Here is a 15,895-nt window from a genome sequence, read left to right as displayed (position 1 = left end):
GATAGAATATTAAGGCAATTAACAAATGAGAGGAAAAATTGGAATGAAGAAAAAAATCTGAAAGCTAAGTCAGGAATAGAAATGACAATGTAAAGGAAGAACAATTAATGTTTGATTTCTATGATTCTACTAAGAGTAGCAGTTCAGTTCCTCTGTATTTATAAAAAGCATCTGACTACATAGACTAGAACTTTCAAGGAAAAAAACACCTGAAAGAACTTGTGAATTGGTAACACTTTCTGTACTGGATTTCAATTATCTATAGCAGTCCTGTGGCTAGATCAATACTGAATTGACTATGAGAAAAATCACCACTGGAGAAGAGTACAAAAGCCATATTGCATAACTATCAAAAATTTAGTGGAACTAGCTAGGGCAAATAAAGGTTTTACAGGCTGAAAAAAGCAGAAAAATAGGATACGTTAGCACTGTGTACTATGATGTGGCAAATCATTCAATTTGGACAGGGATTCAACACTAAAGTTAAACATGAAAGTGCCAAGATACAAATGTAATAAAACTTTATTTTTAAGAATTACATTGTATATTCAGGTTTCACTGGTAATTTGTCTTATATTTTAACAGAAGGCAAAAAATTACTAGGTAAAAAATTACCATTTATATATGTACACCTTTTAAAAACGAGTAGAGGTGGTTTGAGTATCAAAGCTAACTCAAGTCCAGGTAGTTGAGAACATGAAGTTTCCAATTTATTAAAAACTGCCACATTCAACACTGTTAGCTTTCAATTGTCCCATTTTCCACACAGGTGATCTGATAACTTGACGCTATAGCTTTAAGCTTGATTCTTTTGCTTTCAAAGTCTTAGTTATTTGTTCCACTCTCTCTTTCAGTAAAGTGGCTTCTTCAACACTTTTGTTAACTTGAATATTCTTCAGCATGAAGTGGGTAAGGAAAAGCTTCAAACCTTCATGAAGCATTGCTAGCTTGGGGTTGTTGGCCAATCTGGAAATTGAATTTAAATAATACATTTAAATCATCAAACATTTCTGATGAATTTAAATCATCAAACATTTTATTTAGGATAACATTACAGCATCATTTGAAAATTATGATGAGTCAAATAGGAGTGCAGAAAAAGTTCTAGATAATTGTATAGTGGGGTGGTTAAACCATTAAAATCTAATGAACCCCTGGGAGGACTTACTTTCCAAAGATGTGGTTGAGGTCTTCCGGATCTGTTTTTAGGAGCAGTACAGATAACACTTGTCGTAAGAAGTGGACTTTTGGCTTGTCTAATTCACTGAATTCAATTATCTAATTAAAAAAGGCAATTAAATGTCAAGGTTTAAAGCAAGAGCTCTTAAGACACTATCAAACTTTTAAGCTACTTTTAAAATGACAGTGCTATTAGTACTAGAGAAAATACCTGTAAACTAATCCTAATGATATGTTCACAGTAATTGCAAAAACTAACCTCATCTTTCTGGTAAAGATACAAAGCTTACTCATGGCTCTAACACAAAGATACCTCTCTCAGGCGCATGCCAATTACAAAGTGGGAAAGATTTTATGAAGCATGCAATGATAAACAGTGAATAGACTACTACAGCCATCGTAATGGATATTAATGCAAAAATTCTGTCTTTTTCCTTTTGGCTATATGACAAGCCATTTACCTTGCATTGCTTGTCATACAAAGTTACACAGCAAAGAACAAAACCTATTATGCACAAACCTAGCAAGAGATGTAAAGAGAGTTGTGCTTACCTTGAAAACAGTAAGGGAAAGAGATTTAGTTTTTAACAGATGAACCAAGAGATTGATTAGGTTGGAGAAAGCTGCAGAGGATAAATGTTCCAGATCTCTGATTTTGTCCCACATACTAAATTGGAATGTCATCTAAAGGGGAAAAAACATGTTCTCAAGAACTGTAATCTTTATGAAGCTTTTACACAGTTGTTTCACCATTCTTAAGTGAGATGAAGTACATTCTGATTTGTTAAGTAATGTAAATGATGCTTTGGGGTTCTGGTTGGCAACTATTAGAAGGAAGACAGATCCTTCAGTCCCAAGTGACTTCCTACCAATCTCTACCACAGTTTACAATGGAGGTCAGCAAAGTGCAGCAGAGAGCAGTCTCTCCGTCATTCTATACGTGGAGTTGTTTTCCCTTCTTGCCTGGCCTCGCCAAAAGGAAGGAGAAAATAGACAGACAAGGCTTTGTCTTCACCCTGTTTCATCACAGTTTTGATCTCTCTCAGGTAAACAGGCAGGAGGAAAGATCAGAAGTTACTAAAGAAGTAAAAATCCACTCCATAGCTGTGCCTGATTCAGAACACTATTCCATTTCTCAGAAGGGACACAGGCAGGAACAGACCAGAGTGTACCAACAAAATAATTATTTCTCTTACTAGTATCCTTCATTTTTGTCCTCCCTCCGAGTTGCCAAAATCAGCTGTGAGGAAAAGGAGAGGTGGTATCTAGGGAAACAGCATACCACATGGACAGAGTCAGAACACAGGCTGTCAACTGCAGAGATGCATGGAATGACTCTGGAATGTTCTGTGTAAGAGCATGGGCTCTACCAGGGACCTGTACCTCCACTCTCACACCGTGCTCAGTGGTGCAACCAGTAAGGAGAAAGAAGTCCTCTGCTTACCTGGAATCGTCTTTCATATTCACAGAACTTGGCAGCCAAATGTGCATAGTAGGGATTATAGGTCTTCTCTTGTAGGCAACAATCTATGAGGACATGGACAACTTCTCTTTCCTGCTGATCTTTAAGCCTAAGTCTAACACAGCAATTGCCAGTAAGTAAAAAACATTTCCTAAACGTTTAGGCTGAATTAGCATAAAATAAAGATTCAGTACCAGTTCAAGAAACATATATCAAATACATTTTCCAGGCCAAACCAATGAATTTCTATATGATGCTTTCAAAACTGTATGGCTAGAGACCAATTATGTGCTTCTGAAAAACCAAGGTTTTGAACAGTATACTTTGCTGTGAAGTAACTACTAAGTTTCTGAAGAGTATAAAAATGGGCAGGAAGGATAATCTAAGCGCCATCCATCTTAAAGTGCTATGGCATTTCAGGGCATTGGGATGAGGGTGGCAAATCCCTTCAGCCTCCACGTTATGAAGTCAACTCTACCATTTATATGGATTCAAGATGGTGACTGAAAAGTAACTATCCTCCAAGTTTGTCTAATTCCTACTTGGGGGTGTTGGGAATTTCAACCAACCTCATTACAAAAATATAATCAGCATTAATGAGTTCTCCACTGGCTGTCTCAGCAGAAAGTCTGGCAGGACTTCTTCTTACTCACAGACTTGGACCAGACGGAGGAAGATTAAGACACACTGGCAGGGGATAGTCAACTTGTGCTGTACCTGTTCTGTCAAATAAGTCTGATTTAGCTTCCAGAGCTGTCAAACACTTGGCAGCACTAAAGCCAATTATAATGAAAAATGCTTAATATTATAATGCAGAGAGTGTCAAGCACAAAATTTGCATCCTTTCAAGACAAGACTTTCATCTATAGATTTTTAAGTCCAAGATGAATAGCCTGACTATGATGGCCTGATTTTGCTAAGATATAGATAAATGTTTAACTTCAACTTAAATGTTAAACGTGAGCCACATTTCAGTGAAGTCAATGGAACAACAATGTGCTATTTGGGACCAAGAATGCAACTGATGGCTCGACAAGATGCCATTAGCCAAGCAGGTCAAAGTAATGCAACTAATTTCTAGATCTAGGTGTTGGGAATGAAAAGAAGTTATGTCAAAACACTTCCTTGTACATTTCTTTTGCAAGTACGTTAAACAAAATACTGGGACAGATCAGTCTTCGATCACACTTGTGTGGCTGTGCCTGATAATATTCTCTTGTAGCCCTAAGACTCAACTTTCCATTACGCAGATACTGTAGTGTTTTTCCACAAGTATGTATCTTAGCACTGTTTTGCATCTAGCTTTTGCTCTTGCATGCTTATTTATGCTAAACAGGTATAAGTAGGAGGGCACTAACTGAAGCTGTTGTGGGTAGGCTGGTTGGTGGCATCAACATTTTAGAATAAATCAGGTGGGTTGACCCTGAATACCTTCTCAAGCATAGCAGCCATTTACCCTTGTCCAAACAACAAGAGTATATAGAGATAACCTTGAGCATTTTCTAGGAGTGTTTTTCTCTGTGGGCTTTCTTTGACTAGGGTTACACAGACATGGATTAATTGGTGCAGCCCTCTACCTGTTAAGTCTGCTGTTTGTGGCCTGCTGTTTGTCTTCAATAGGGTTGGAATCAGTGCAGTGAAAGGCCACAATGATGGTGGCCGGTATGCAGGGTAAGCCATATGAGAGGCTGAGGGAACTGGGAAGCGCCTTGAGAAGAGGAGGCTCAGAGGGGACCTGTTAGCAACATGCAGGTATGTGAGGGGGTGTCACTCGGAGGTAGATCGTGACCATTTTTCCCCAGCAATGGAGGGCAGGATGTGTTCCAATGGAGCAAAGCTTAAGGAAGCAAGATTCAAGGTGGATGCCAGGAAGTACTTCCTGACGGTTCGGATCCCTAGGGTATGGGGTGGGCTTCCACAGGAGGTGGTTGAAGCCCCAACAGTGAGGTGTTTAAGGACAGGCTGGACATGCGCATGGTAGGCATGTCATGAGCAGAGCTGGCTGGAGCCAGGCATCAGACTAGAAGCCCAGGAGGCCCCTACTGACTTGCTGTTTCTATGTTTCTAATATATGGGATATGACATTGTCTGTCTACATAAATTTGCTTTCCTGAAGAACCGTGTTTTTAATCTTGCTGGGTTCATATTTTAATTCTACAACTAGAATTAAGTAAACTTCCTAATTGTCAAAACATTATCAGTACAATGTACACAATTTTCTTCTGCAGCAAGAAGTTCTAGGGGCAGTGTTACAGCATTTGCTTCCTTTGAAAGAGCACTGGAATTGGTAGCATCTCCGTGAAAGATTTGTTTGAATTAATTTGCAAGTAGAGCACACAGGAAGCTAAAAGGCACTTCACCAGGCAGGAGATAAGTGAGGGACACAAGGTCTGCCATGGCAGGGAGGTTTTTAGACTTAACTTGCCCTTTTAGTTGCTATCATTAGCCTAAGGAAAGTCAGATCTCTTGTGGACAGAGTGCAAGCCACCCAGAGATCTATCAGTAGATCCTGATCTACCTTCTGCTTGCCCAATTTACATACCTAAAAGCAAAAATTACTGGAAGCAAGCAATCACTACTTTGGCAGACAGCAAGGCTGCTGGTTCTCCATCAAATCCCGACTGAGCAGTAGCAAGAGCCTTATTGATTTAAACCCAACTGAAGCCCAGTTCTCCAAATTCAGACACATTCTTTCTCTCGTGTTCTTTTTTCCTCCTCCTGCAGAGCCTGATCTCAGATCCCATTCCCTGGAGAACAGCATAGCCATTGCAGACACATTTAGGTTCTTCACTTCAATCAGGCAACATTTTAAGCGAACCATAGTGAAAGATGTATTCACTCTAATTAGATACTTAAGTTGGGAACAAAATGTCAAAAATAATTTTCCCATTCCATATAACACCTTTCTCTCCTAAAATGGGAACATTTTACTTTAGAATAAAGTAAAGTATTGTTCTTACAATATTTTCACCTATTTTTGTTCCAACATTCTCTTGCATCCAGCAAAGTGTACACTTGCCGTTATTAATATTTTGGCCATACTCTGTATGGCTTATTATTCAGGGTTATTAACTTATTCAGGGACAAATTTGTTTGCATCCATCAGTGGTTTAGTTCCTGGAGAGTACTTACTTTAAAAGTTTTTCAAATGCATCCAAAAAATCTTCACTAGTCATCAAGATACAAAATATATTTTTCCTGATGTCTGTATTCATTCTCTGCTTACGAGCAAGCTCCAGAATTTTAGAACTCACCTGAAAGGTAGGAGGGAAGGCTGAATATTTACTGTTAAAATTGTAAATATGGTTAAGTTACATAAATACACATTTTACCATTACATTTATACTCCACTTATCCCTTCTTGCAAGGAATCCAAGGTGGCTTACACGATCGTCTTTTCTCTAAAAGCTCTGTGAGGTAGGTTAGGTTGACAGCTGGCGAGTGTGGGGCTGAGTGGGCACTAGAACCCGGAAATCCAAAGACCTGGCCCAACATTCTAACCACTACACCACATGGCTGTGAACCTGCCTGCCTGCTTATGTTTTCATTGGTGAAGTTAATTCAAAGATTCGGTTTTCATGTAAGGAAGCTACACAATTGTTCAGGAAACGTGATTATATCCAGAATGGTAATTCTTAGGTTCACATTACATGTTATTTGGAAAATATTGTTGAACTGGCAACTTGGTGACAACTCTAATTTTATACATATTTGAAGAGAGTGCCCTTTGGTTACTTTTGGGAAAAGGTTTTACGTGTGATATTAATGATCAGAGGTTTTTATATTCCGTGTACCCACTATCTTTAATGTAGATGATCAGCTAGATCCCATACATAAAGAATGGTTTCAAATCTATTAATTGATGTAAGTATTTTGGCTGTCAGAAACTGAAGTAGTAATGTTACCCTCCCTTTGAAAGAATGTTCTGCAAAGCTTGGAAGGCTGCAGAGATGACTAGGGCATGTCAGTTTAAGAGATAGTAGACAAAGAATTACTTGTTTTTCTAGTATGTAACATTTTATTGTCTTTGCTCAGTATATAGCTGTGAAATAACTACTATATACAATAACTACTAGATAAAATGTGGATACTGGCAGAACTACTTTTCCTTGGTATAGTCTGATTAAGATGTGAATGTTGTAAATTTTTGATAAACTGTTTAATTGTTTTGTTTCTTCATGTTTAATAGCATACTCACTATGTGTTTTAGAATATTTCTTTTCTGTATGAATTTCATATTGTATTTTCTTATACAACATAAAAACAATAAAAATAAGCAAGACCCATTTACTCTGAAGACAAACAAGTGGCTGAGCTTCCATTTGGAGCCTGCCCCCAACCACAGGCAGTTTCCCTGATGGTATTTGCTCTGGAAAGGACAATTTGTGCTAAGCAGTACCTTCAAGAACAAAAAGTACTTGGATGTGTCTGATTATTAGCAGGAAACCTCCATGCCCCTGACTTAATTCAGACTTAAGCACTAAGACCTTTTCTTCAGATTAGAAGTCTCCAGTTTAAGCAGGTTTTGTGAACAACTTGTAATGTGTCCTTCGGCCTCAAGCATACCACTGATGATACTTCTCGACAAGATTCGTTGTGAACTACCATGAAGGCTCAAACAGGAGCCAAGCAGCTTGCAGATAATGATTTGTATTTGGAGGAGGGCAAAAGAGCTACCTTTCTCACTCCTGCCAATATTAGATCAAAGAGTGCAGGAGCCAATGACTTTTCCAAGGAAAAATCCCTAACCACTCCCCCGCACATTTATTATTATAGTTCTGCTTTATGTTGATAAGGATAAATTCTGGGGACCGTTAAAGTCATAGTGCTACAAAGGCACCAAGTCTAGATTAACAGAACTCATCAGTTACCTTTCCCATTGGTAGCGTTTGTTGACTGGTGCTGCCGGTGCTGTCAATCATTGGAGCACCACTCCAAGATGATCCAACAATCCACCAACGGCCGACCTGATCAGCATTTAGGAGCGATTCCCATGAAACACGAAGTTGAGCTTCTTTCCCAGAACTGCTACTGTGAATCTTATAGAAAAGAAGTATGCTCAGCCAGACAATTTTGAATTACTTTATGCCCCAGTCTTGCTCAGCATCATTGGATTTTATAATCTCTACCATCAAATGTAACAGGAAAAACTACATTACGGTTTACTTGAACCTAAGATGTTCCTGGAGACCTCTTCTGGAACACATGGCAAATCTAGCGGCCAATTCATCTTCTGCAAACCAAACCCTCTTTCGTTAGGGTAGTCAACCACAAAGGTCCATGATGTTAACAGCAGCGTTTACGAATACTCAGTTTTCATTTGGAATGTGTCACTCAGAAAGAAATATAGCAAGGTATGTTTTCCTTCAACTTTACCAGTGTTCTTAGTAGTTTTCGTAACTTCTCAACAGGCTCAGGATCATAACCAGGGATTTTCCTCATGTCATTATTTTTTAGAGCCAGCATCGTTTCCAACATAAAGCGAACCTTTAGGAAAAGACAACTCTGTATTATTGTTCTAGTACCTAAAATGGCAAAGATCTCCAGCATAAAGCTGAAAATTGAACTACAGCCAAAATGCTATTTTATACTGAACAGATTGTATTAAGATCTGCCAAAGAAAATTGCCATTTTGACTGATTTATGAAGAGCCATGTTTCTTCTTTAGACATATTTAAACCTCATATTTTACAGGCTTTTCAGAGAATGTGCAAGTGAACAGGTAAGATACAAATATTGTGGCATCATGTGTCTAACTTGTGCCTAAACCTTGCTTTATATGTGCCATTGTCACCACGATGAGTTAATTTCAAGAGTTCACACCATTTTGGGCCCGTGAGCACACTGGAACTTGGAAAAACTGATGTGGACCTAATTGGAAAATGGCTGCTGCAAAGAGCATGGCTGGCCATGAAATGGCTGCTTGGGGTAACAGCCAGCCAGATCTAGTAGATAAAAATGGGTTATTATGAATCTGTATGATTTTTGCATTGGGTTCCCTGTCCTCACAATGCACCATGTACTACTTTAGAACAAAAGCACTAATCTAAATTACCATTAAAATCACAGATCCCATCTGTGGACACAGAAGCAACCTATGATTTGAAGGTGCTTTGGGGACAGTGAAGTAATGTAGAACCAGGCAAACCATCTTTGTACCATGATGACATTATTTCTGCAGTTCAGGTGTGATATATCATTGGTTGGTATTTTTGTAAAAATCACATTATGTTCACCGTATCTCTGTGCCCTTCCCTCCCTTGTACTCTGTTCTCCCTAAGAACCCCATATTATTCCTCCTCTTGTATCATAATGCAAGTTATGCAAGTTTGGAAAATAAAACTCTATTAAAGCTCCTGCCAAATTTTGCTTTTGGTAAGAAAGCTTTCCCAAAGAAATGTTTTTAAAAATGCATCCATACCCTTGACTGGTCCTGGAAGTCCTTCCCTACTGCGTTTGCTTTTTTCTGGGCCTCAGTGATCAGTTCTTTCAGTGCCAGAGCATCATCTTTCCTCAAGGAAAAGCCCACATTTTTCAGCAGCAGCAGAATTAGCTCAATATCCTTTTCAGAAAAACTGCTTACAAGCCTCCTCAAGATGTCAAAGATAAGCAATGAATGAACTACATAAAAGTTATACAAATGAGCAATTAAGGTAAGCAAATTCTCACATTCTTTCCCTTCAGCCTCAGTTTTGTAGACTTCATCAAATTTCCTCACCACAGTTTCCAAAAAGTGAGCGCCAACCTGAAACAGTTCACATACAAAAATGATCAATGAGCTGCTGGCAGTTTAGTGCTTTAAGAAAGAAATCCAACAATTCATAACTGATGTTGTGGTCCTCAAACATGCTGACCAGCAAATCTGAATCTATCGTGTGCAGCACCTTGGATGCTGTGCTATCATAATATTACTAACCACTGCATTTGGCTAGTATTGCAGTTTTCAGTCAAGAGTATTTTGCAAGCGGTATTTGAATGGCTTTTAGTCTGAAACACCTCGCCTGCAAACATTAATGAGTTCAGAAAACAGAGAAGTTTTCTTTTCAAAAAATGAATGTGTTTAATATGTTTAACAGATAGGTATGAGGTGATACAAAAATCCACATCAGCATCTTTTACAAAACCAGTTTTAGATCTTTGTGGGTGGGTGGTTCTCATGTACCCAGGGCACAGGAGGGTCATTTTTATAAAAAAATAAGGGTGCTATCAGATGCAAGCTTAAGCAGGAAAAAGCCCTATACCTCCCAGGGTGTCTCAGCCATCAGAGTGGAAATGGTGGGAGCTGTAGGTCTTTTTGTGTCTAAACTTGCACAGGATTGTACCGTAAGTCATGACTTGTGTAAATTGGCCAGAGTTGCTAAACATAATATGCGGGAACAGTCAATGTTTGGATTTACAGTGACAATTGAAGGAGAATGTGCTTTTTCTCCACCAACAAGATGAAAAGATCACTGAGCTTCTAAAATCTTGCAACCCTAGATTTTATTTACAATATCATTCTGCTAAACAGCACCCAGGATGGTGCTAATCAGACAAAACAAAAGTAGTACTGTAAAGCATATTATTATTAAAGGATGGTGAAATTCCCACAATGGTAACAAAAAATGAAAGACCTACTAGGAGTGGGGACCCAGTGGTCTTCCGGATGGTCTTGGACTGCAAATCCCATCAACCCAAGCCAGGATGGCCAATAGGCAGAGATAGTGGGAACTGGAATACAATAACATCTGGATGCTATTTGTCTATTATCCAAAAGCAATAGCCTCTGGACTTGATTAGATAGGTGTGGGCAATTTCTGGCATGTCAGATGTTTTAGGCTACAGTTCCCACAGTCTTAGTCAGCATAGCCAGTGAATGGAGATTTTGCTAGCCCCAAACATCCAGAGGACCGCAGCTTGTCCACCCCGGATTAGATGAAACAGAATAAGCAAATGTACAGAGGAGAGGTCTATCAGTGGGTGTAGGGCATAATTGTCAAATGGAACCGCCATGTTCAGGAGCAGTATGACATTAAATACCAGTTACTGGCCTTAGTGTGTGGGAAGTACAAACACCAGATGCCTTTATAGTCTGCTTATGGGCTTTCAAAAGGAATCTGGTTAGAAGCAATGGGAAACACAAGATTGGAGTGGAAAGGGGGTGGACTTGTGGCCTTGCCACTGTTGTTGAACTCCAACTGCCATCAGCTCCAGCCAACTTGGCTGATGGTTAAGGAGGATGGGACCTGCTGTCCAATAATGCATGGAGAGCCACAGGTTCTGTATTCCTGCAGATAAAAGTCACCCACACTGTTGTGCTAACCAACGCTTGAGATGGAAAAGAAAGAACCGGGGGAGAAGTTACCTCAATTCCCACTCTCCGATGAAGAATGCTAACCAGAAGAACATGCTCCATCACCAGTTTAGAAGGCATTACTGATGCAGCAACGCAAGCACTGATGATACTATTTGTTAATGTTTCATTCATATCTTTCCTGCTATTTGCCATGTATAGTTCCTCCAACTGCCCACTTATAGAGGCTAAATTTGGTTCACTCAGCCTAGTGGAAAACAAATCATATAAAGTTAACATTTGGTTTCATCATTATTATTACTGAGCAATATTAAACAATATCTCCACTCTAAAATGTATATTTAGGGATGTAATATCCCTATGGTGAAGAGCATCTTTGGATATTCCCTATATTATTATAATTATATCCTGCCTCTTTTTCCTTTCAAGGAACTAAAATTATTTTTCCTTCTCCTCACTACAAGAACCCTGTGAGGTAGGCTGGGCTGAAAATCTATGACTGGCCCAAAGTCACCCTGTTAGTTCCTTGGCTGAGTGGGACTAGAACCTGGAGCTCTCAGATCCTCAGTCCTGCACTTTTAACCACTATACCATGTGGGGCCTATATTATGCCATAAGCATTTAACTATACTCTCCTTAAGAAATGAAACAGGGATTGTGCTGGTTAGTGTTAGACTAGGAACCCAGGAGATCTGGATTTTAGTGCTCACTCAGCTATTAAGTAAAGTCAATTTGAATTTGTCTGAAGACAATAAAGGTGGGATATACATGCAATAATCAAATAATCAATAATCTATCAAAAGTTTAGAATGAACAACCATATGCTGCATGCAGCAAGTGCAGAAGGTTTTAATTCCAAACTGTGAAGAACCTCCATCAATTTTAATAGCAAGGAGTCCTGTGGCACCTTAAAGACTAATTGGTTCTGGCATAAGGTTTTATGGACTACAGCCCACAGATGTATGGAGTACTATGGAGAATTTCAGGTTCATACAATACATCATCAATACAGTACTCCCAATAGTGATGGGAGAGAAGAGTTAATTGTTAATCTGGTTACCCAGTGCCAGGATGTTTATATCATTACCCTTGAATGACCATTGTTCATAGTTGATTGTCACTTTCTGATTTCACACTTTACTATTTGCTATGTATAAAACTGAAATTATCTCTAATATTTCACACATCTGATAAAACAGCCTATAGTTCACACAAGCTTATGGTAGATTTTTTATTTTTAGAGTGCCACACAATTACTTGTTTTTATTGCAATAGATTAACATGACTATCCTCTGTGAATCAATAATACTAGAAATGTTCTGAAGATAAAGTCTGTTTCTCTCAAGAATGGTGATCCAGAATATTAAAACATAAGTGACCACTTTGTTACTGAAACTACCATCTAGTACAATCTATATATCAGCTTAAGAAAAATTGACAAGCCATTCAATCTGATTGGAAAAGTCAATGAAGGAGCCACAAATCAAAATGTAGTAAGTAAATTAGAAGTTTTAATTTGTTGAAGTTCTTCCTTTGTTGAACAGTATCAATTCTGCAAGAAAATTTAGTTAACATCATGTCAGTACTACCTGTTAATTAGACCTTTCAATGTTTTCTTTAGCCTTTCCAATTCTTCCCTCTTTTGGGTATCTAGAGTCTCTTCAGATCTTTGCATCTGAGGGGGAATATATTTTGTAGCGCGCTGGCAAAGATTCTAAACAAAAACAAAGTAAATACATGTTATGAAATAATTTCATATTTGAAATCATGGTTCAATGCAGATCTTAAGTGGTTATGAATAAAAAGTACTGTTGTATGTATTTTACTATATGAGCCATGTGATCTATGTACATGGACTATTAAAATCGTATGAGCAACATATGATTATATATGATAGCTAATTAAAAAAATATGTAGCATCTAAAAGAAAAAATGATGAATACAATAAATACACATTTGTCAGGCACACTGGCTAGGGAGCTGAAATTTGTTGCTGCTGTTCACCGTAGAAGAATGTGAAGAACAGGGTCCCACATGAATCTCTATTAGGAACAGTACTTTTCTAGTTACGTAAAAATGATGCGGAATTAGGAGTAAGAGTGAGGTAATCAAGCTTGCTGCTGCCAAATTATTTAGTTATTTTAACAAAAAGGGACTGCAAGGAGCTTCAAAGGTATCTCTGAACTGGGAATATGGGGATCAAGATGACAAAAGCCATTCAGTGTGACTTGAAAATGATGCACTGTGGGTCAACCTTCCCCCAGCTTCCCACATTCATAAGATCTAGACCAAAAAAGGGAATATGGGGCAATTAACAACAAAAATGCCAACCCAGAGTGCAGCTATTGTTTAAAAAAAAAGGCAAATTCCATGTTAGGAATAATTTAAAAAGCATCAAAAAAATCAAACCACCAATGTAAAAATCTATTGTGCAACCACATTTGGAGTAGTTTATAGTTCTGGTAATGGCAGTTAAAAAAGGATGCTGCTGATTGGAAGAAGTGCAGAAAAGGGCAATCAAAATGATCAAGGAGTTGAAGCAACTTTTCTATGAGGAAAGGTTACAGTGTCTGGAACTACTTAGTTTGGAAGAAGGATGAATAAAAAACAATGCAACAGAGGTGTGTGGCATTTGTATATGGTATGGGCAAAGTGGAGACACTTTTTATCTCCTCATATAATACTAGAAACTGGGATCATCAAAGCTGTCTGGTGGTAGATCCAGGGTAGATAACACAGCATATAGTTAAAAATATGGGATTTGTGGTCTCAAGGTATCATTTTGGCACCTATTTGGGTAGCTTTAAAAGGGGACTATATTTAAAGGGGTAAAACTGTATAGGCATTGCAGTATCAGAGACAGTATGCCTGTGTACACTGGTTGTTGGGGAACAGGAAAGAAATGGTGTCACTGCACTCATATTCTTCTTGTGGTTTTGTGGCAGGCAGATGGCTGGCCACTGCATGAGCAGAACACGGGAACAGATGGATTCCTGGTTTGATCCAGCATATTGCTTATTTTCTTATTCCCCAAGACTGTTGATGCACAATATGGGCAATTAGGTTGGTGACTCCACTTTTCTGCAGTGTCTCTATCTCTGTAATGCTCTGTCATTTAAGGTCCACCAAGCCCCATCACTAAAGGACTTCAGGAAGGTCTTGTTACTGAGAATGTAGTTGTTTACTCTGTACCCCAGATTCTGGGTAGTAGCTGCAATTGTGGAGCAGGTTTTTTCATATGCTGGTATTGGTTGCTCTTTTGGCAAGTTCAATGTTATTACCACACCGGTTTTAAAACAACTTTTATTAGTGTATGGTGGCTTGTGGGGGCTCCTGGATTGGAGGCAGCCTAGAAACTGTTTAAATGGGTAAATATACGTGCAAATGTATGAAAGCCCTCAATGCTAAATCAGAACACTTGTCAGGCCATCTCATTCAGTTTTGTCTAAGCATATTGCCACCAGATCCCTAAGGCCTCAGGCTCCTAAGCCAGCCCCCTCCATCCTGGAGGCTGCTAAATATTTTGGACTACAACCTGCATTCCAAAAAATCTAGAGGAACCATGTAGGGCAAGACTGTCTCAAGAAAGCCTTAGATGCATTTGTACCGACCTCCTTCTCATCCCTGGAAAGTGTGCATTCCTTGGCTCCAGCCACCGCGCTCTGAAACCCAGGGGTTGTGTCTTCTTCCTCTTTACTTGCACTATCTCCTTCCACGCTCGAGTCTTCTGAGCTCCTCCCCTCTTCTTCCATAGCCAAATCCTCTTCCTCAAGGTCCTCTTCCATATCCACCTCTTCCTCCATAACCAAATCTTCGTCGCCGTCGCCCATCAGGTCTCCCTCATCCTCCAGGCTCGACCCCTCTTCTTCCTCAGGCCCCTTTCCTCCTCCCCCCCTTTCCTCCTCTCCTTCTTCCTCGCTGCTCTCGTACAGGGCGGAGAAACCAGTCCCCGACTCCAAAGCTCCCAACACGTATCCCAGCCCGTCCCTGGCGAAGCTTTGGGGCAGAGCCGCGTCCTCCCCCGGCCCTTCCTGCTGTCGCTGCTTCTTCCGACGCTTCCTGAGCCCCAGCTGCCTTTCCAGCCGCCGGATCTCCCGCTCCTCCGCCTCGTTGGCTGCGAGCAGGGCTTTCTTGCGCGCGAGCGCTGCGGCGGAGGGTGCCGGGCCTTCGCCTCGCGGTTTTCGGCTTTCAGCCGCGGGGAGACGCTTCCCTCGCTCCGGGGCCTGCGTCTGCGGCTTCTTAGTCTTCTTTCCGGCCGAAACTGCCAAAGCCGGCCGGGAAGGCCGAGGGGTTTTCACCTCCGCTATCGCCTCCGCCGCTTCCTTGCCGTTCAGTAGCCGTCGCCGCCGGCCCCGCTTCAGCTTCCGCTTCTCCCGTCTCAGCTCCCGGCGGTTCCTCCGGCTGCTCAGCGCCGCCTGGAGCTGCTGCGGGGCTCGAGAAAGGGCCAACAAGCCGCCACCGCCGCCTTCGGCTCCCGCCGCCGCTTCCACAAATTCTCGCACCGCCAGCCCCAGTTTCTGTAAGTTCCTCGCTTTCTGGGGCTGTTGCCGCCGCCCTCGCCTCCTCGTCTGGACCCGGCCATTCCCAGGCGCGGAGGAGGAGAGCGCCTGCTTCATAGCGACTACCTGCTCCACGCGCCTCAGGGCCCTCTCCTCACGGGCGCCGCCATTTTGAAGAGGCTTCCAAGCCGGGCAGCGCTCCAAACCCGGCCTTGCAGTTGCGGAAGAGGCGGCGGCAGCAAGCCCGCCACCTGCTGGAGAGCCGGCATTACGGTCAGCCAAGTTGCGGGTGCACCCGACCTGCTGGAGTGGTCAAGGGGCTTCTTCCTCTCAGTGAGCCCTGGGAAATGTAGTTCTTTCGTGGAAGGCTTAGTGTGGGACTGCTCAGCTTCCTTCATCAGAAAGCTCCAATTCCCAGAATTCCCGGAGAGAACTCGTGGAAGCCATGCTGTTGCCAAACTT

General features: G+C 40.8%; 1 protein-coding gene across 2 annotated transcripts; it reads right to left on the bottom strand.

The window, feature by feature from the left end:
- Window positions 1-504: 504 nt before the first annotated feature.
- On the bottom strand, window positions 505-15,603 carry NOM1 (nucleolar protein with MIF4G domain 1). 2 transcript variants are annotated; one of them, XM_044425097.1, is made up of 11 exons: window positions 14,546-15,602; window positions 12,524-12,648; window positions 10,986-11,181; window positions 9,063-9,386; window positions 8,018-8,128; window positions 7,513-7,680; window positions 5,774-5,895; window positions 2,624-2,756; window positions 1,732-1,863; window positions 1,169-1,278; window positions 505-966 (listed from the first exon to the last, which is right to left on the bottom strand). In XM_044425097.1, the coding sequence occupies exons 1-11, from the start codon at window positions 15,548-15,550 to the stop codon at window positions 789-791; spliced, it is 2,604 nt and encodes an 867-aa protein (XP_044281032.1). In that variant the 5' UTR covers window positions 15,551-15,602; the 3' UTR covers window positions 505-788. The 2 variants fall into 2 exon arrangements, with proteins under 2 accessions (XP_044281032.1, XP_044281033.1); XM_044425098.1 differs by lacking the exons at window positions 505-966; window positions 1,169-1,278 and adding an exon at window positions 2,376-2,444 and having other exon boundaries at window positions 1,737-1,863; window positions 14,546-15,603.
- Between the last annotated feature and the right edge of the window lie 292 nt (window positions 15,604-15,895).

This window comes from Varanus komodoensis, unplaced genomic scaffold (assembly GCF_004798865.1).
Source record: "Varanus komodoensis strain SLA01 unplaced genomic scaffold, ASM479886v1 scaffold15, whole genome shotgun sequence".
In the NCBI taxonomy this organism is placed as follows: Eukaryota; Metazoa; Chordata; class Lepidosauria; order Squamata; family Varanidae; genus Varanus; species Varanus komodoensis.
This window is presented reverse-complemented; position numbering and strand designations above follow the sequence as displayed.